The 21,349-nt window shown below is 38.6% G+C and overlaps 1 protein-coding gene across 1 annotated transcript in view; it reads left to right on the top strand.

The window, feature by feature from the left end:
* The window catches only part of LOC126278985 (uncharacterized), a 308,717-nt gene that overhangs the window by 232,951 nt on the left and 54,417 nt on the right, over positions 1–21,349 (top strand). Inside the window, exons 5-6 of the mRNA XM_049979288.1 lie at positions 8,711–8,860; positions 11,150–11,245. Coding sequence (XP_049835245.1) covers positions 8,711–8,860; positions 11,150–11,245 — 246 coding nt within the window. The remainder of the gene's footprint in view (positions 1–8,710; positions 8,861–11,149; positions 11,246–21,349) is intronic.

Here is a 21,349-nt window from a genome sequence, read left to right as displayed (position 1 = left end):
TTCTGCAGAGCGACGTGTGCTCAGTCACCATTGTAATACAGCTTTACAAGCAGAGCACAATGCTGCATCGAGACAGTCATAGCGAACGTTGCAGACGCGAAAGGAGTAAAAGCCGTGTACCTCTGGTGTTCATACCAGCCTCAGTGGATCGTGTACATGACAGGTGTCGTCATTTACGTATTCTGACGCATACAATGCCATCTGTTGATCAATTTGCACACTATTTTTTTTTTCTTGTGCCATGCGTTTTCCCCTTCTCCGATAATATTCCGTTGCAATTTGACGTCATTCTGACCAGTGGTATTACTTCTAGAGCGTTATGAAAGTTTAACTTTAATTATAATCACTCTGTACATTTTGAATTTGCACTTTCCGCGGAAAGCTACTATTATTTCATTAATGCAAGCATAACTTTGAAAAAGTTGCAGCTAAATCAGTGGTGCGGCGTTCAGTTCGAGTATTTGCATCATGAAACGGAAGACAGTTGAGCAGTACTTCAAACACGTTCTTACTTATAATGCAGCGACATATTCCTCTGCTTGTGCCACCTTTGCTCTACCGGCATATGTAGTGTGTGTGGTTTTCTTTGGAAATGGCGGTATAGTACAGCATACCAGCGAAGGCTTGAAATTCAATTACATCTACAGCTGTTTACCGTTGGTAATTAGGTCGAATTTTCTGATTTTTTTCATTAGTATGCCTTACTATTTCACCTCTTTCAAAGAAAAATAAGCTTCACAAATCCAGTTGGTTCATGTTTTCATGCCGAACACCCTGAAAATTACGTTTGAACCCAAGTGGATGCCGTATGATGATATGATGCATAGTCCTTCATCTTGAGACAGGAGGATGGGAAGACCAACGAAATCAGTTCTTACCAAAGTAGTTGCTGTGTCTTGCCAGTGGAACATCGTCGTTGGAAGGTGAATCCTCCATCGGCGTCCTAATGTCATTCTCTTGTTCCACGGGTTGAGGTTTAGCCCCATCACCTTCGACTTCTGAATAGGATTGATGTTCGTCTTCAATGAATCCACAGGAACATCTTTTACGTCACTCCAGTCTTCATTCCGAAGTTCTGGTATAGATGATAAGTCTTCAGAATCTACACCATGTGACCAAAAGTATCCGGACACCTGGCTGAAAATGACTTAAAAGTTCGTGGCGCCCTCCATCGGTAATGTTGGAATTCAGTATGATGTTGTTGGCCCAACCCCAACCCTTAACCTTGATGACAGCTTCCACTCTCGCAAGCATAATTTCAATCAGGTGCTGGAATGTTTCATGGGGAATGGCAGCCCATTCTTCACGGAGAGCTGCACTGAGAAGAGATATCAATATTGGTCGGTGAGGCCTGGCACGAAGTCGGCGTCCCAGAACATCCCAAAAGTGTTCTGTAGGATTCAGGTTAGGACTCTGTGCAGGCCAGTCCATTACAGGTATGTTATTGTCGTGTAATCACTCCGCTACAGACTGAGCATTATAAACAGGTGCTCGATCGTGTTGAAACGTGCAATCGCCATCCCCGAATTGCTCTTCAACAGTGGAAAGCAAGAAGGTGCTTAAGGCCTGTGCTGTGATAGTGCCAAGCAAAACAACAAGGGGTGCAAGCCCCCTCCATGAAAAACACGACCACACCATAACACGACGGCCTCCGAATTTTATGTTGACACTACACATGCTGGCAGATAACGTTCATTAGACATCTGCCGTACCCACACCCTGCCATCGGATCGCCGAATTGTGTACCGTAATTTTTCCCTTTCACCAAGGGAGGCATCATTTGGCCTTTACTGGCGTGATGTGTGGCTTATGAGTAGCCGCTCGAACATGAAATCCAAGTGTTCTCATCTCCAGCCTGTCATAGTACTTGCAGTATATCCTGAACCAGTTTGGAATTCCTGTGTGATGGTCTGGATAGATGTCTGTCTATTACACATTACGACTCTCTTCAAGTTGTCGGCAGTCTCTGTTAGTCAACAGACGAGGTCAGTCTGTACGTTTTTGTGCTGTACGTGTCCGTTAATGTTTCCACTTCACTGTCACATTGGGAACAATGGACCTAGGGATTTTTGGGAGTCTGGAAATTTCGCGTACAGACGTATGACACAAGTGACACCCTATCACCTGACCACTTCGAAGTCCGTGAATTCCACAGAGTGCCCCATTCTGCTCAAATACGATGTCTAATGACTACTGAGGTCGCTGATATGGAATATATGGCAGTAGGTGGCAGCAAAATGAACCTAATATGAAAAATGTATGTTTGTGGGGGTGTCCGGATACTCATACTCATTGAGTTGTGAAGGTATTGATTTTTTTTATCTAGTTTATCAAACTTACATATCTTTCTGCTTGTTTAAGTTGTCCTTTGTACTTCACTTCTAACTCAGTTAATATTTGGTCCACCCCTCGAATCAAGAGGTCTTTCAGTCGGTGAAACAGCATCCGCAGAAGATGACTTCACAATAAAACATTTTGTGAACAAATTTACGAAAAGGGCGGGGGGGGGGGGGGGGGGGGTCGTAACCTCAGCTCCACCCCTTGTCACAAACAGTAGTGGTGGTGGTGGTGGTGGTGGTTTGCTGTAAATCATTGTTGTGTGTCTGTGATTGGAGCCTACTTTTCACAGTGACTTACAATTTCTGTTCTTCAAATTGTTTCAGCAAATTCTGAATTGCCCATTGTACCTTCTCCAGTAACTGAAATAATCTGTTCTTACTTCAAAATTTGTGTTCTATCAATTGTACTATGTCAGAGTTCCTCTCAGTATTTGTTAAAGTTTTGAAGACATTGTTTTTTTTCGAATGTGATTTGAAGTCATCAGTTCAAACTTTATTTTTTTGTTTCAGTTTCGTGTTCTGATCTTGAAATGAGGTTGCTATATTGAAACAAAAAAATTAATTGAAATCTGGTAATTCCCTTCAGGAATGAAGGCAAAACTTGACAAGTCACTGCACTATCTATTGGAGCAGTGGCGGTGATGTATCTCAGTGTTGACTCTAGGCGTTATTGATACCAAACACAACAAAATAAGAAGTCATAAAGTGAAAGTCACATTTTTTTAGCGCCACTAATTTTATCCAGAAATGTGTTGGATGCTTTGACTGGTTGGGAAATCTCATTGTTTCCTTGTAGTGCACTGCAGTTCAAATTACTGATAGAGTAAGTGACAAGTGGACTGTTACAGTTCACAGCACAACATGCTACTACAACTTTGATTTCAGAAACTGTCTGCTGCAGTTTTTTGCAGTGAGCTATTTCTTTGTACAATGTTGCTGGAGACTGACTATAAGGCATCATTCTGGACACTTCAAGGGGTTCGCTAAAGAAGGTACCACCCCACAAGAATGTCTTTTTAGTTACTGCATGTTATACAATTTTTTAAATTGAAAGACAATGACATCAATACAATAAGACACCTGATTCCACTGTCACAGTTCTAGAGTCATTAAAAAAAGCCTACAGTAAGTAGTGCATAAATACCCGGAGCATGCAATATTAGTTGGAGGCGACTTAAGACTGGGACATCTATGGATCCATTGTGGGGGATACAGTCAGTCAGTCTTGTGAAGTACTTTTTTAACATGTTTCCTGAAAACTGTCTTGAGCAGCAAATTCAGCAGCTTACACACAATCGAAATATCTTAAGACATTGTAGCTACAAAAAGGCCAGACCTTATTGACAGCCTCGCTATAGAGATGGGGATTAGTGGCTGTGATGACATAGTGAGAGAGTGGTTTTGCTAGAAAGACAATTGTTAGCAACTCATGTAGACAATCAGTTGATGTCATTTAGTACCAGTATAATGAATGTAGAAGAATTACAGGCAAAGCTTAAACAAATGGTAAATTATGCTCTGGAGAAGTATGTGCCTAGTAAGTGGATGAAGGATGGAAAAGACCCACTATGGTTTAACAGCAAAATTTGGAAAATGCTAAGGAAGCAAAGGCTATTGTGCCCTCAGTTCAAAAGAGAATGCACAAGTGATGACAGACAAAGGTTAGTAGAGATTCATGCATGTGTGAAGAGATGCATGTGCAAACTATACAACTACTGTCACTGTCATACCCTACCAAAAGATCTTTCCGAGCATCTAAGAAAATTATGGTCCTATGTAACATCACTAAGGTGGTCTAAAGTTTCCATCCAGTCACTAGTTGACCAGTAGAAGATAGCAAAACAAAAGCTGAAGTCGCTCAGGCAGGAAAATTGTACAGACGTACAAACTGTCACACAGAGTTCCGTAAGAACAACATAGTAATCATAGTAATAAGCATACCTGTCATAGAAAAAAACAAAAGAGTTGAAAACAAATATGTCACCAGGTCTGGATGGAATCCCAATTCAGTTTTAGAGAGAGTACTCTAAGGCTTTGTCTCATTGCTCAGCTTGCATTTATCGTGAATATCTTGTCCAGTGCAAAGTCTCAAACAACTGGAAAAACTTACAGATGACACCTGTATTTAAGCAGGCCTGTAACATTACAGACCAATATCCATAGCATCAAATTTCCTGGCAGATTAAAGCTGTGTGCTGGACCATGATTCGAACTCGGGACCTTTGCAGGAGAGCTTCTGTGAAGTTTGGAAGGTACGAGATGAGGTACTGGTGGAATTAAGGCTGTGAGGACGGGGCATGAGTCATGCTTGGGTAGCTCAGTTGGTAGAGCAAATACCCGTGAAAGGTAAAGGTCCCGAGTTCGAGTCTGTCCGGCACACAGTTTTAATCTGTCAAGAAGTTTCATACCAGTGCACACTCCGCTGCAGAGTGAAAATTTCATTCTGGATCCATATCAGTTTGCTGCAGAATACTTGAATGTATTGTGAGTTCAAATATAATAAATTTCCTTCAGACCGAAAATCTTATGTCTACAAATCAGCATGGTTTTAGAAAGCCTCACTAGTGGAAAACTCAGTTTGCCCTTTTCTTACATGGTATACTGTGAGCTATGGATGAGGGGAAACAGGCAGATTCCATTTTTCTAGATTTCTGAAAAGCATTTGACATTGTGCCCCGCTGCAAATTGTTTCCTAATGATGCTGTGGTGTCCGGGAAGGTATTGAAGTTTAGTGAGAGTAGGAGGATACAAAATGAAGTAGACAAAATTTCTATTTCGTGTGATGAATTGTAGCTTGCTGTAAATGTAGAAAAATGTAAGTTAATGCAGATGAGTAGGAGAGTCAAATCTGTAATGATCAGATACAGTTTCAGTAATGCCGTGCTTGATACAGTTGCGTTGTTTAAATATCTGGGTGTAATGTTGCAAAGTGATGTGAAATGGAACACAGATGTGAGGATTATGGCAGAGAGGGTGAATGCTCGATTCCAGTTTATTGGGAGAATTTTGGGAAAGTAGAGTTCATACGTGAAGGAGACCATCTATTCTTGAGTACTGCTAGAGTGTTTGGGATCTGCACCAGGTCACATTAAAGGAAGAGATCAAAGCAGATCAGAGGCGGCTGCCATATTTGTTACGGGTAGGTTCGAAGAACACACAAGTGTTACGGAGATGCTTCAGGAACTGAAGTGGAAATCCCTGGAGGGAAGACAACATTCTTTTTGAGAAACACTTTTGAGAAAATTTAGAGAACTGGCATTTCAAGCTTACTCCATTATGATTCTATCGTTTAATGTAAGGACCACAAAGATTAGATACGAGAAATTAGGACTGATATGGAGGCATGTAGGTAGTCATATATCCCTCACTTTACTTGAGAGTGTAATGGGAAAGGAAATTACTAGTAGTGGTACATAGTGACCTCCGCCCTTCACAATATGGTGGCTTGTGGAGTATGTATGTAGCCGTAGGTGTAGAAATTATATAGCAGACAGGCTTTTCTGGCGGTACATGTGGTAAGACTTGTTACCAGCAACTTGTGCATTTGAAAATACAATTTATAATTCGAGCAGACTAATCTTTACTAAATTGAGGTTGGGATTTTCTTTCACCAACCCCTTCAGTTGTGATAATGGAATGGCAGTTAGTTGGCCTAAGGTGAGCCAAATACAGTAAGTTACAAATACAACTGGAGCAGCAAGAAGTGAGAGCTCGTTACTGAAGAAAGATGCTGGTGATTGAGGAGCCATTATGTATGCTGGTTATGGAAGCTACAGGTGCCATACAATAGGCAGGGAAGATTTGTGTATAAAGGGTGGGTGTAAAGTTTTAATTATCACCTCCAAAAATTCAAGCTTTGTCCATGAGACCTGGTGAATGTACTCGTATTAGTCCAGCTGTACACATTCACCATTCAGTGTAACACTTTTTGCCAGTGATGGTTGACTTGGTGGAGATCGTGGTAGAAATTTGGAAGTTGACTGTTTTCAGAAAATGTTCCACATTGAAAAACACCTCGTGATTGTTCTATAAACACCTGTGATGCAATGCTTTCCATGCTTGAGGGCGGAGGAAGAAGGTGCTGGGAGCTGTGTAAGGTGAATATGGGTCTGAGGTAAAATTTAATACCACTTTATCCTGTGCAGAATGAACTGAGGCACTGTTGACAAAAAGATAGAACACATGCTTGGACAGCTTCCTGTGATTGTTAAGATGGAGCATCTTGTCAAGAGACTTCGACAATATCATGTGATAGTTTTCCTCCTTACAAGCACACTATGGCAAAGCACTGTCCTTGCCCGACTGTGGTTGAGTCTTTACCTTTTCTTAATGATTGAATGATCGATCCACGTGTTTCCAAATCTTACATTGCTCTTTTTGTCTCACCACCATAGTGACACACCAACACTCTTCCATGATGATTAGATGGCTAAGGAAGTTTATACAGCCGCAGCATAAGTGGAAGCAGTTGCAGAACTCAGAAATTGCCAAATTTTGTCATGTTCAAAATGAAGCGCAAGATGTGGAAAATTGATCCATAGTTGATTACCACTTTTTTTTTCATTATGCGGAAGCAGTTAAGAACTGGGACCTCCACTTTGCTTACATTCCTGTTTTTGCACAGAGAGCTTTGCTACTTAATTCTCCATCATTCAGTCTTGTTTAACCATACTGGAAGCATCTGCACCAGCTAACCACTCTTAGGATACATTGTTACCAAAACACACACACACACACACACACACACACACACACACACACACACCAACTGTGTGTGTGTGTGTGTGTGTGCTGCTATACAGTGAGTAGCAACTATCCTTTTCATAATACTGTTACATTCCATCATTGGATTTTCTGCTGCTTACATGACTTTGGGGAGAGGGGGCTAATAAAACATTTATAATTAAGAATCTGGTATTTTTTGTTATAAGTGAAATATTAAATAGGAATATCTGTGGTGAAACTTCCTTGCAGTTCAAAACTGTGACTCTGACTGAGACTCAAACCTGTGGCCTTTCCTTCTGGAACACCTGTGCTATTAATAACATGAATGACAGCACCTCACAAATATCCCTTGTCATTTTCTTCATCAATATTTTTAAAATATTTTCTTATTGCTTTATAGTTCAAGCTGTAAAAAGGTTTTATTACTGTTCTGCAAATCTGTTTCAAAATAATACTATTGCCCCTCTTAGTTATACTGCATATATATTTGTTGCTTTCTATTAGAGAAAAAGTTTCTTTCTGAGGAGTTTATTCACAGTTAATTTATTACTTGCAGATTCTGTACCGCATGTTCTTAACATCTCACTTTAGTGTAAACCATTTCAAGCAATCAATTTCATGATGAATATGGACCTGCATGCAGACCATTTGCAAGAATGATTCGTATTCATATTTACTTTAAGCTGAATGTTGATTTAAATTTGCTGAAAACACACACACACACACACACACACACACACACACACACACACACACACACACAGTTGTATGCATGGTCTGAGTTGAAAACATTCCATTTTTGTGTGTGGGTGTAATGTCCGACAGCCAGAGTTTGATGTGTTAATGTGTATGCAAGATGTTGTGTGACCTTGCTTGTGAGGAATGACAATGAGGGCTGCTAGGACATTGCCTTTTCTTTTTACTTTTAAACCTTTGGAAATACAAAACCTCTCACGTAATAGGTAACACATTTCATCTGATCTTACAAGAAACCCCCACCCCATCCCCATGCTCTAAAACAGTGAGGTTGTAATTGAGAGTCATTGAGGATTATGTACTTGGCATGAAACCATACTTGGAACATGAGGCATTGAGATAAGGAGTTACTTAAAAGGAATGAGCAGCAATATAAATTTAATTACTTCATTGTCCCAGTCAAGGAGTGGGTGGAACCCAGAGTGGGGGTGAGGTAGCACTAGAGCTCTTGTACAGTGCATGTTCTGTTGTATGACTGGCCACATCACACAGTTTGTACCTGAAGTTGTTATACTTAGTGCCTATCGAAACTTCAGACATCCATGTCCATCAGATTCATAGGTGTGAAGTGAGTAAGCAAAGTATACTGCAGTATCAGTGACAATAGCAATTAATCATAAAACATGTGGGATTTTAACAGTAGTTCAGAAATAATATTCCTGTTAAAACTATTTCTCTAATGAGTGCCACACTGGTTCATTGTATTAGATAAAACTGAATATGTCTGTGGTATAGTATGTTTAGTGTTTGTTGATAATATAAAGTAAGTTGACAATAGTAATAAACATTATTGGCACTAATAACTTACACATTTCAGTCAGGAAGGTACTTCAATTAATAATAACCCCAGCTAAAGTATCCAATTGCACATTTCTTTTCTCCTTTTGCAGGTGTTCCATTTGCGAGACATCAGCTGGGAGAGGCCGCAGTTCCTGTCCAAGTCCTTTTTGGGCTTTGTAACATTTAACATTATAAATTATTCCCTGTTACTGGCGGAGTTTATTACAACTCAGTTTACACATCCGACATCAGAACAAAAGGTAATGCTTTATCCATTTTTATTATTGTTTTTCACTAAATTTGTTGTAGTATTATCAAAGACTGAATTTTGAGACAGCTAAATTGTGTACAGAGACTAAATTTTTACTAAATCTCAGGCATATGTCTTAAAGTATGTATTTTTAGCAGCTGAAATTAATGTGATAAAGAAGGAAAGGTATTTCACTGCATTGTGCAATGAGATAAAAGTGATAAAACTCGAATTAAGAAATTTGCTGCAAAATTAGGCGAGGCATTGAAGGAGAGAAAATTGGCAAGCAAAGAAGTTGGAAGGTTAAGCGTTAGTTTAGCAGAGTGCTTACTCTTTTGAACTTGGGATGAAATCAGCTAACTAGAGTTCAACTATGTGGTTGTGTAATAAAAACTTGTTTTACAATAGTTAGTTTTCATTGTTTGTGTAATAATGGTTTTTGTACCTATTATTAGTGTCCCGTCTTTGAAGTGTACAGTGGTTTTCTTTGATCTTTCACCATACATGTGTTTCCTTAGGAGTTTATTGGCCTATTCAGAGTTAGATAAGCGTGAATGGTGTACAGCTGCATGGATTCTGTGATCAAGTCAGGTGATAACAATTGTTTGAGGCAAGATAGAAGTAGAAATAAAAAAGAAACTAAATCATTCTCATCAAGAATTCATGAAAATCAGTCTTAAAGTAATCAAAAGCAAGACATTTGGTTTGGTGCTGTGTAGGAACTCTCCAACAGCCCATCTAATAACCGGAGATGAGAAGGTGTATACGGTGGACAATTTTCTGTGCTTGATTAATTCTACCACACAGTATGTTAAGTACTTTGGGATGGAATATTTCCACAAATTTCTAAGATTTGCCTATACCGGAAAAAAGTCAAACCAATACTAACATTTTAGACGAGTAGCAGCAACAGATACTGGACCAAATAAGAATATTCGACAGGCAATAGAAAAATAATTTACTCAATTTTTGTTCACAGAAAACACAAACAGATGAGATTAGGACTCAGGATATCTGACAACAGCTAGGATTAGAAAGAAGCTTGCTGGAGACCCTTGAAGTACAGTGAGTCTAGTGATACAGTCATACAGAGCCAAGGCACACTTTGTAGCTATGCCAGGAAATGGCACAGTTGGGGGAAATCATCATGTGACACAGGAAACAGGCACAGATCTAGGTATAGGTCAATACATTACATTGCTCAGTATGTGCTGTAGAGTCATGAAAATCTTACAAGATGGTTGCCATAAAGGTTGACCACCAGATGTTGGTGCGTGTGATGAATCTTTTTGAATTATACATATTGGCTTCTTAAAAAGAATCATTGCAGAATATGAATCTCGGATGTACCATCACATCATCACCAATTCAGAAACAAGAAAGTGGTGAGGCATGATGCCAATGCATGCAAAATTTCACACCCAGCTGTCAGGAAGAACTTTACCTCACATCTTTGTTCAGTGGAATAGGTAATTTTGAGTCTCTTCATAGACAGTGGTGGGCAGGTTATGTATCAATATCTGCTGATGACCAGTTGTTCCCTAAAACCAGAAGTAAATACTGTTAATTACCAAATTAAAATGTTAGTTTTCTGTTACGTGGCAAGAGCTGATCTCACAATCTCTTTTCAGTTGTTACTCAGCAGACATTACCTCTCTGTTGAAAGGATATAAAATTTGTCATAAGAGACAGCCCTATTAGCAGTCTCGATAATTAGTTGCACCTTGTTGTGATGGTGGTGTGTCCAAAGCTCATGTTCTTACTCAAAAATGAATTGTTGTAGTAGTAGTAGTAGTAGTAGTAGTAGTTGTTGTTGTTGTTGCTTATTCATCCATGAATAGCTTTCAATAAGGCTATTGGAAATGTTGTGGTATTTCATTTTAAGAATAAAACCACCCAATTCATATATACAGGCATTTAGATATACGTAGCTCGACAAGAAACACACACTTTCCATGCCCTTATAGAAGGAACCATCTCAGTATTTGCGTGTCATCCTTTGAAACAGTGTCAGTATGAAAAGCCTGGGTGCTACACAACTAGGAGACCAGTGGCAGGAGACAGACGACTGTGCAACAGAAACTATTCTCCTGTTCTCAAAACATCTAATCTATTATATTGGTGACAATTATAGGGCATTTTTATTGGTCTTGCTTCTGTGTGTCTATTTAGTTGCATTTGATCTGCATGATAGATTTATTTAATTTAAGCTTTATGTCATATTTACTGTAAGTTACTTGCACTGTGGATCGTATTCGACTCAAGCTGATGAAATTGTATTTTTTTCTTTCTCTTACAGAATTTCTATACAAACCTTTTCAATGGTTGCTATGCCTTCCTGTTGTTCATTGTTGTGATATTTTTCCTCATTTACGGCGTAGAAGTCTTCTTTAAGGTTAGTAAAAATGATCCTTCATATACCTATTGAGCTAAAGGTGTTGCCAATAGTGAGTAGAACCCTTGAGTTAGTGGCTGTTAGGACATGCTGTGTGTGAAACAAATTGTCTATGTGTTACTCAGTATTTTTCGTGATAAGATCAATTCATGTCAGAATGCAGTACTTATGTTTGTTGGTAAAAGGCTGCAAGCAATTGGGTTGTCAAGTTCACTCGGCACCTGAATCTTGCTTCTACAAAACCAGTGTGCTAGCCAGATGACTAAGAAGCCTAAATTCATTACATTCACATTAGAATAGTCAAATTCCGTGGGTGTTGTGGAGGTGGTCCCAAGTGTATAGAGGAAGTAGGGGATGTAAATTTTATTTTGATTAAAGGATGTAATCTTCAGTAAAGTAAAGAAAATACCATACAGAAAGGTTTTTGCAGTTGTTGCATTCATATTACCCAAGACACATTTAATATCCTGTGGGAGGTTGATGAATGCACATGTGCTCTATATTTAACTCATTCCAATACATAAGATTAAAAAACCCTAAGTCTTTCCAGAGAGTATTAATTCTTTTAAATGTTTAAGTGTTCAGCATCTTGCATTTAGTGGTACTGTTTCTTTTCTTTAATATTATATCTTGTTACATGTGTATAATTTTGTTACACAGTTGACTTGGTATTATTATTATTATTATTATTGTTGTTGTTGTTGTTATTATTAAAAAAAGTGGCAGTAGTGCCTTTGTGACAGATGCAGAACATGTATTTTTTGTTTTCTGAAACCAGAGGAACTAGAATGAAAATGGTATTAATTCATGTGGGTAAACTTTCCAGAAGCAGAGTTTTGTTAGCAAGAGAGAAGTAGAAGATAGGGAAGGAAAAATTGAGAGACAAATGCATGTATAAAACTAATTAATAAAAGTGCAAGCAAACAATTGAAAGTGTCAGTAATTTTATAAAATTCTTCTTCGGTACATTTTTTTTTATTATTATTATATCATCCTTGATGTAGTTGTTTTAGTGTCTGTGATTGAAATGTAAGTGCTGTTCTACCAAATAATTTTAACTCCCTGTAGGTGTAGTAATCACCAATCGATTTTATGATTATAAAAATATACGGGGTGATTATAATTAAAGTTGTGATTTCAAAATTCTGTCAAGAAAAGGAACCATTGCTCAGAATGTCATTAAATTTGAACAGACTATTATCAAATGGGGGGGGGGGGGGGGAAGCTGTGGAAACAAAAATTTAGCAAACATTTTCCCAGTAGATGGCACTTTAAGCATCATAACACAAATGTGGTCTTCTGCAAATGACAGATGAATCACAATATGACAGTTATATTTTGAGTTGCACCCAACCTTACTGTGAAATGCGCATGACCACCGTGTGCATCTGCAGAAATTTTTGCAATGTGTAAGTGGGGTGGGGGTGGGGGATGACGATTTAAAAATTCTCATTTTTTATGTAATTGAGTCAGTCAGGTGAAAGTGTCACAAGCAGAAAATTTGTCAATAAGTACACAAAACTTATTGTAACTGGGAAGAGTGATTGTTGTCTACTTAGTACTTTCGACATAGATTACTTTGGTACCTAAATGACAAGTTTACTTCAGTAGCACATGAAAAGTACATATTTTATGTTATTAATATGAATAAGGATGCCAATTTTTGAATCAACTATCTGAAATAATATCCTCAAATGATTAAATCCAGGATATCCAATGAGATATGAAATAAAGCTAGTATATATTGATAAAATAATTAATTCATAATCCCAAGATGTTGGGTTGAAGCTGAAAATTTGAGAAAATAACAATGGATATCGTGTTTTGGTTTGTTTGGAGGAAGAGACCAAATAGCGATGTCATTGGTCTCATCGGACTAGGGAAGGATGGGGCAGGAAGTTGGCCCTGCCCTTTCAAAGGAACCATCCTAGCAATTGCCTGGAGCGATTTAGGGGAATCACGGAAAACTTAAATCAGGATGGCCGGACGCGGGATTGAACCGTCGTCCTCCCGAATGAGAGTCCAGTGTGCTATCGTGTTTTGCCTTTCACTTAGTTGCAAAGACGGAACATATCTCCATGAATTTTGAAGCAACCAAGGAACAACAGAAAATGGAAAAAAATGAGAGAATAAACTTTTCAAAAAGGCTTACTCAACTTCGATGCCATCTACAGCACTTTTATTTGGTTACACTTCTCATAAACTCACATTGATAGGTTTATTGCATTGCTTTCATGATTTCTATTTTTTTAATGATAACTAGAATAGCTGAAGCTGAGGAAAATGTGTGTTGAAAATTACAGTCATTTGGTTTGAATGTGAAAGTATAACCTAGTGCCATTAAATGACCAGATGAATGTGGGGAAGCCTCCCAAAACCAGCCTCAAATTCGCTAGTAGAATCAACTTTTAGCAGCCTAAGACTCCACCAAGGTTATTCTGATCTCTCCGGTTTGTCACATTATTGTGCAGCACACCAACTGGAATGCAAGGTCCCAAGCCAGTGGCTAAATGAGGAAGTGACGTAAAATGATAGAAGACATTATTTTGGCACTCTTCTTGACTGCAGATCAGTGCCATAACTACAGCCACACAGAGGAATTGGCATAATTTCTCATGAACAGAGTGACTGCTAAAAATTTGAGAGAGTTATTATTCAATGAATAAAGCCTCTACCCAGAATGTAGGAGGTGGCAATTGCTCCCCTGCCCCCGCCCCCTCCCCCCTTGCATATGCTTGGGGTGACCACACCAGTTTCTCACTCAACAGTTGTGGCACTGTTACTTAGGTAAGCCCATTCAGCATGGCAAAGCTGTACTAAATTGCATGGGAAAAATTGGTTTTTAACTGTCCTGAGCCAAAAAATTGCATAAAAAGCAACAATGAAATCAATTTTTAACTGTCATGACAGTGGAACGAGATATGTTCAGTATGCTGTCCACCATTTTCTGCCACAAGTTTGAATCAAGAAACAGCATGTTCCACAATGGAGCAGAATGTCTTAAGGTGTCAGATTCAGAATGTGTTGCATAATGTATTTCTTAAGTTCAGCTTTGTTTTAAATTTGAGCACTGAATGCAGTGTCTTTCAGACAACATCACAGCCAGAAGTTACACATATTAGGATCATATGATTTCAATGGCCAAACTGTAGGGACATGATGGCTGATAAATCTAGGTTTTCCAAAACGCCTCTGCAGCAGCTGCTTCACTGGCTGTACATTGTGCAAAGGAGCGCAGTCTCGCATAAAAATGATCTTACCCACACATCCACCCTGTTGAAGGCTCTCATAGCATTTGCAGTGACAGACCAAACATGTTCCATAAATATGAGGGGTGTTAAATAAGTAATTCAACACATTTTTTTCTCTGAAAGCAGATTGGTTTTATTCAAGATTACAATACACCATATTATTCCCCACTCTTTTAGCTAAAAAACCCTACTTGCAGAACCCATCTACTCGATGCAATGTGTCCCTATGACAAAAGGTGCCGCAACCCGTACAGTTACCATTGCAGAATGAAGTGGTATCAGATTTTCAGGTTTTTTTTGTTACCCATATTCTGCAGTTACATGTGTTGACATGGTCATGAAGGTGGAAATGGGCTTTGCCTGTTCACAGAATGTTCCATGGCCACTCATTGTCCACTTCCACATGAACAAGAAATTCTAGAGTAAACGTTTGTCTTACTGGCAAGACAGCAGGAAGCAGCTCCTGAAAACGGGACAGCAGTGCAGAAAGTTTCATAACATTTTATACAGCATGCTTCCAGGCATGCCCAACGTTTGAACAAATCCTCACGCACTGTGTGTTCGCACATCACTGCTCAACCCCTCTTGCAGTGCTTTGGCTACATTGCACTTTAAAAAAACCTGTCTCTTCAAATTGTAACCATTTTCTCCAGAGCTTCAGCAGACATCAGGCCAATGCCTTTTTTCATACCCTTCAGAATCTGGAACTTACACAGAGCTACTGATGCACATTCACTGTTCTTGTAAAAAAATACTTTACCAGCTGTGCGTGATCATGCTTTGAGACAGTCATGCTGAGCATCTCGGATGCAAACTGAGGAACATCTGTGTACTCTGCATCTTCTATTTTGCATATTCTGCTGCTTACAATGCCATCTAGTGCTCAAATTTTTGTTAATTTTTGTTTGTTTCTGTAATGTTTGCCCCCTTTCTTTGATAATATTGCATTCCATTTTGACGTCATTCTGAGCAGTGGTCATTTTTTTAACAGTGTTTTGAAACTGAAAATTTAATTATAATTACCCTGTACTAATTACTGTATATGTTTCTTCTTTGTGTTGCTTACTTTAAAATTTTGTGTTGTTGTGCTCAGCATAAATCTCTGCTTGTACCTGCTTTTTGCTTATAGTGTTTCATGATGGCTCAAATGTGTGTTCAGATTTTGAATATGTTTTCTGTTGAAACTATCAGACTGAAATGATTCACAAAAGACTAATAGCTAATGATTGCTATTGGCAATGACTTAACATGCCTTCTTTGTTAGTTTCTCCGGGTGTAAACAGCTGCTTTTGTTTTCAGAATTATTTTAAGGTATGGAATTACTTGCTACTTTCTTTATGTACATGTTTCAGTAGTAGCCTCTTTCAGGTAGCCACTTGTTGATTTCTTAAAAGCACCACAACTATTTTTGAGTTATTTGCTTATTAGCAGATCACAGTTTTTAATAAGTTGTGATCCTGTCTTTCACTGTTGTTTGTCCATTTAGTGTTTTATTTGGTCAAATGTTGATGTGTGGCTCATATTACATTGTATTAGCTGCAGCTTTTTCATATTTATTAAAAAATGCAAGGAGCATTAATAAAAAGACCAAATATATTCCATAAATATGAGGGGTGTTCCATAAGTACTGCAACACATTTTTTTTTTCTCTGAAATCAGATTGATTTTATTCAGAATTCCAATACACCATATTATTCCCCACTCTTTTAGCTACAAAACTCTGTTTTCCAACATCATCTCCATTCAGTGTGATGGCCTTACACCACCTTACTGTGGGAGTGCCTATATGCCCACATGGTATCGCTCTACTGGCCGATGTCGGAGCAAATGTCTTGCTGCATCAATGGCTTCCCCATCATCTACATACTGCTTGGCATGGAGTGCATCCTTCTTTGGACCAAACAGTTGGAAATCGGAAGGTGTGAGATCTGGGCTGTAGGGTGGATGAGGAAGAACAGTCCACCGAAGTTTTGAGTCCCTCACGCGTGTACAGACTTGCGTGAAGCCTGGAAATCCAGTTATGCAGTAAGGTGTTTGATCGTGATCCATTGATCACCTCGAATGAGTGTGTCGACATGTTCCAACATTGCAGGAGTCACAGTCGTATCCGGCCATCCGGCATGCGGTAGATCGGACAGGTTTGGAGGACTGTGTTGCAATGATGACAGGCGCCTCCCCCAGTTATTCACCTCAATTTTGTTCACTGCCAGGTCTTCGTAGGTATTCTGCAAGTGCCTATGAATATTTGCAATGCCCTTGTTTTCTACCAAAAGAAACTCAATGACAGCTCTCTGCATGCCAGATGCCATTTTAGAGGCTATGTATAGCATCAACGTGTATCAAAACTTAATGAAATTATAGAGGCTGAAGCAGGAACATTTCACAATGTCCCGCAGCAAATTCTGCGTTTTTTGTAATTGAGACAGGCTTAGAAAAAAAAGATATTGCATTACTTATTGAACATCCCTTGTATTACATATATCGTATTTGATTCAAATTTTTGGGTATTTATTTTAAAAATTGCAAGGAATGTACATAAAATGACCAAACATTTGCTATAAATATGTTTTTTTCCGTGTATTTTACATACTGTCACTTTCAAAGTAGTTCCAACTCTCTACCTGTCTTCCATTGTAATAATGTTTCTTAGAGGGCAAACCTCAAAATATTTTTAAATATTTTCTATCATTTTGGAAACAGTATTTTGGCATGGTTTTGAGTTTGATAAACTGTACGCTACTTAGATGCAACCAAGGCAAGAGAATAAGGTAGCTGGACACAACTAGTGTGCAGTTTTCTGCCAGAAAACTGCATATCAGAAGCAATGCATGAGCTGACGATTTGTCCCCAGGTGGTTTCTCCACAGTTTACGCCTCTTCCTGCATGCAGCTTTTGACAGTCCCTTAAATATATACAGTAATTTCTACTTTCATTGAAGTTGAAATTGTTTCTCCCAACCCACTGTGATGAATACCTTTTCATTTCCATCATGTAGCCATGAACCTGTGACTCTTTTCCCTGTCACAAGTCATACAATCCCCCCCAACTCACCTTCCTCCCTGCCACCCCCTCTCCCATCCCCAGAAGTTTTCTCAATCGTAAAGTGATTGAGTATGATACTGTTCTCTTTCTGTTCATCATTAGTGATGGAGTAACAGTTTCTGTAATGATATAGTTCATGTGAATTTCACATGCACAACATAACACCAAATTGATGCCCAATTCAGTGGCAGTTACATCACATTACTTGAAAGTTTTCATTAATTGCTGGTCAGATGCTCACTACATCATGTTCATCTTTCATTGTGGAGATATTCTGCACCACATTCAGTCCTCATTAAAACATTTGAACTTCTAGCAGAATTCTGTGTACCTTCATAATCATCTCTCATGCTTTTTAAGCAGTTCAGACGTTTCTTTAAATTTTTATATCTAGTTTGCAGCAGCAAATCTCGTGCACCTCCTGTACTTCCAATTTTTTCTGTGTAGAATTTCTCTAACGTAAGGTGTACATAATCAGTTGTTCAGTTTTTTCCAGCTGTTCATGTACACTCCATAAAACCAGCCACACATCAGTGTGCCCGATAATTTGTAAAAATAAATGGGCTGTGGAAAAGTAGTAGTATGGTATTCTGCATTACAGCACATCTTGTCGTGGGTTAAGCCTCTTCCACTTATGTCTGTCCATAGCCAGTCTTTTCATTTCTGAATATTTGTCTCCTTTTATATTGTCCAGCATTTGATATTTTCTTTTCCCTCTTCCCCTTTTTCCCTCCACCATTCTTTCTATTCCTTCCTTCAATAAACAGTCGCTCCTTAAACAATGTCCAATCCAGTTCCATTTTCTCTTTCTGATAACTTTCAGCATATTTCTTTCTTCTCCAACTCTTCTTAATACTTCTTTATTCCTTACTTGGTCTTCTCATTTCACTTTTTCCATTCTTCTCCATATCCACATCTCTAGTGCCTCCAATTTTCTTTCATCTTCCTTCCTCAATGTCTAGGTCTCCGCACCATATAGTGCAACACTCCAGATGTAACATTTGCCAAGTCTTTACCTCAGATCTTTGTTTAGTGGTCCACAAAGTAATTTGTTTCCTCTTGAATCCTCCTTTTGGCATTTGCAATTCTTTTCCTAATTTCTGTTGAGCAATACATATCATCCATTATTACACTTCCCAAGTAATTGAAGTTATTCACTTGCTCTATTTCCTCTCTCCCTATTTTCATATGGTATTTTCTCCTCTTTTCTCCAATTACCACACAATTTGTTTTCTTCTTGTTAATCTTCATTCCATATTCTTCTAATTTTGTGTTTAGATTATCTAACATTTGTTCCATCTCTCTTGCACACTCTGCCATCACAACCTCGTCATTTGCAAATCTTATACACTCCACTCTCTGACCTCCTATGCAAACTCCTCTCCTTCCATCAAACCTTTCACTAATAATTTCCTCCAGATATATATTGAACAGTGCTGGTGATAAACAAAAACCTTGTCTTACACCTCTTCCCAGTTCTATTTCTTCACTCATCACACCTCCTACTCTTACTCGTGCTCTCTGGTTCAAATATAAATTTCTAATTCCACTCCTCACCTGAAACCAAATTGTTCACCTCCTGTTACGCAGTTCAGCTTTCCATGTAGCCTTCTGTTGAACGTCCTCAGCAAGACTTTGGCTGCATGCGATATCAGGCTCACTGTTCTATGTTCCTCACAGTTTTTGCTGTTCTTTTTTTCCATAGGTATTAAGATACTTTCTGTAAAGTCCTTTGGCCATTTTCCAGTCATGTATATTTGATTACACAATTCAATCAACTCCCTTTTCCCTTCTTTCTCCAATGACTTTAACTGTTCTGCAGGAATCTCATCTATTCCCATTGCCTTTCCATTTTTCACCGCCTTAATAGATTCTTCAATTTCACTAGTTAGTATTGCATTTCCTTTGTCATCATCTGCGACATTATCTTCTCCTATCCCAAGGTCTTGTTCACTTGGTCGGCTGTCTGCAGCAATATGGAAAAGGGGTTGTGGTAAATGAAATGAGGTTTAACTGGCAAAAGCTATTGGAAATAGACTGTGAAGAGAAAATATGTGTAGTATTTTGTATAGAATGTGGTTCAAATAAGATCAGTACTATGAAACCAAGAATACCAGACCTGTTCCAAACCACATGTTGTAAAACCGTATAAAGTGCTACTGGACACAGTCTTGTTCTGTATAGTGTCCCTTGCCTTTGTCTGAGCTATGAACACTCTAATCCAGCCATTGAAATGCCAAGATATCATGTAATGAGATGCTAAAGTCAATATTAAATTCTCATCATTTTTAAATCTGAAACTTGATTGATTAATGGGAACATACAATCCTAGAAACAGTAATAGGTTAGGTACTTACAGTTAAGAAGTCACCAATGTAACACATGATAAAGAAACACTAGATACTAGGAATAAAACTACTTTCCATGTAAAAGCTGCTTGTATTAAATTAATGAGTTTCACTAGTATCACGGGGTTTGCTCATGACATATGTAGACCTTTGTTCTGTAGTGAACTAAGTAAATTACTGACAAATGTAGCTGTAAAAGTACAAAAGCATTGTGTCCAAGTTCTTTCAGACTGCTGTTAGAACTGTAATGAAAGCTTTGGAGTTTTGAGGTCACAAATTGTATGAATGTTAGTGTGGTTATGAGATGTCAAACCTGTCTGCCATGCTCTGTTGCTGTCAAACATAATTGCAGTCAAGTCCGTGACCTCTTATGGAGTGTAATGTGCAGGCTTTGCTCTTGTTGTGGAGTTAAACATGAGGAAGAAAACAAAAAGAAGCAGCAAAACTAGTATATAGATTTAGTTGCCGGGAGCTTATGCTTTAATATGTAGAGAGCAAGCTTTTTTGAACATTTCATACTTTTGCAGTCATTGTTTTAGGATTAACTGTAAGACCACACTTTTAGTTTAAGTAAGATGTTTCCAAATCCTTATCAACAGAAACCACATATGCACATAATACTGACAAAATATTGTTACTGAGTTTACCAAGTGTATTTGAACATGAGAGCTTGATATCAGTTTGTAACCAAAGAGCGAGCATGAAAGTCAGGTAAGTTATATGTTACTGTAAAAGTCATGGTGTGCACAAGATGTAGTATACAGGGTACAAATTAATAAAACCAACAAACTGCAGGGTTGGATTTGTGACTGGAAATGGAGGAAAAACGGTCCCATGAACTTGTGTCCAGAAATGCATTGTTACCATGGTAGATGGCATTGATGAATGAAAGTTAATGTGGCTGCATGCCATATGTTCCTTGTTTGACACAGTGTACTGTAAGCAGCAGAATGGTCCGGTATTTATATCGGGAACAAGTTGAGATGGTGTTCGTGTACTTCCAAGGAGAAGGAAACTGTTGAGAGATTATATGAAAACAAGTACTGTCACAGACACCAGCCACATCACACAACATTTTAAGCCCTTTTTGAGCGATCGTGTGATCTGTTAGAACTGTAATGAATGCTTTGGAGTTTGGGGGTCACTGATTGTATGAATGTTAGTGTGGTTATGAGAAATTAAACCTGTCTGCCATGCTTTGTCTCATCATACAGAAACACCACCTCAGCACATTCCCAACATGAATACCAGACTGTTTTGCTGCTTACAGTATGCTGTGTCAGTAAAACAACCTGCAACACACAAGGAACTTGGGGCACATGGTCAGAACAACTTTCATTAGTCAGAACCATCTACCACGGCAAAATGCATTTCCAGACACATGTTTGTTGTTGTTGTGGTGGTGGTGGTGGTGGTGGTGGTGGTGGTGGTGGTGGTCTTAAGTCCTGAGACTGGTCTGATGC

The sequence above is a fragment of the Schistocerca gregaria genome, chromosome 6, assembly GCF_023897955.1.
Source record: "Schistocerca gregaria isolate iqSchGreg1 chromosome 6, iqSchGreg1.2, whole genome shotgun sequence".
NCBI lineage: Eukaryota > Metazoa > Arthropoda > Insecta > Orthoptera > Acrididae > Schistocerca > Schistocerca gregaria.
The sequence above is the reverse complement of the archived record's forward strand: the minus strand, read 5'-3'. Positions and strand labels throughout refer to the sequence as shown.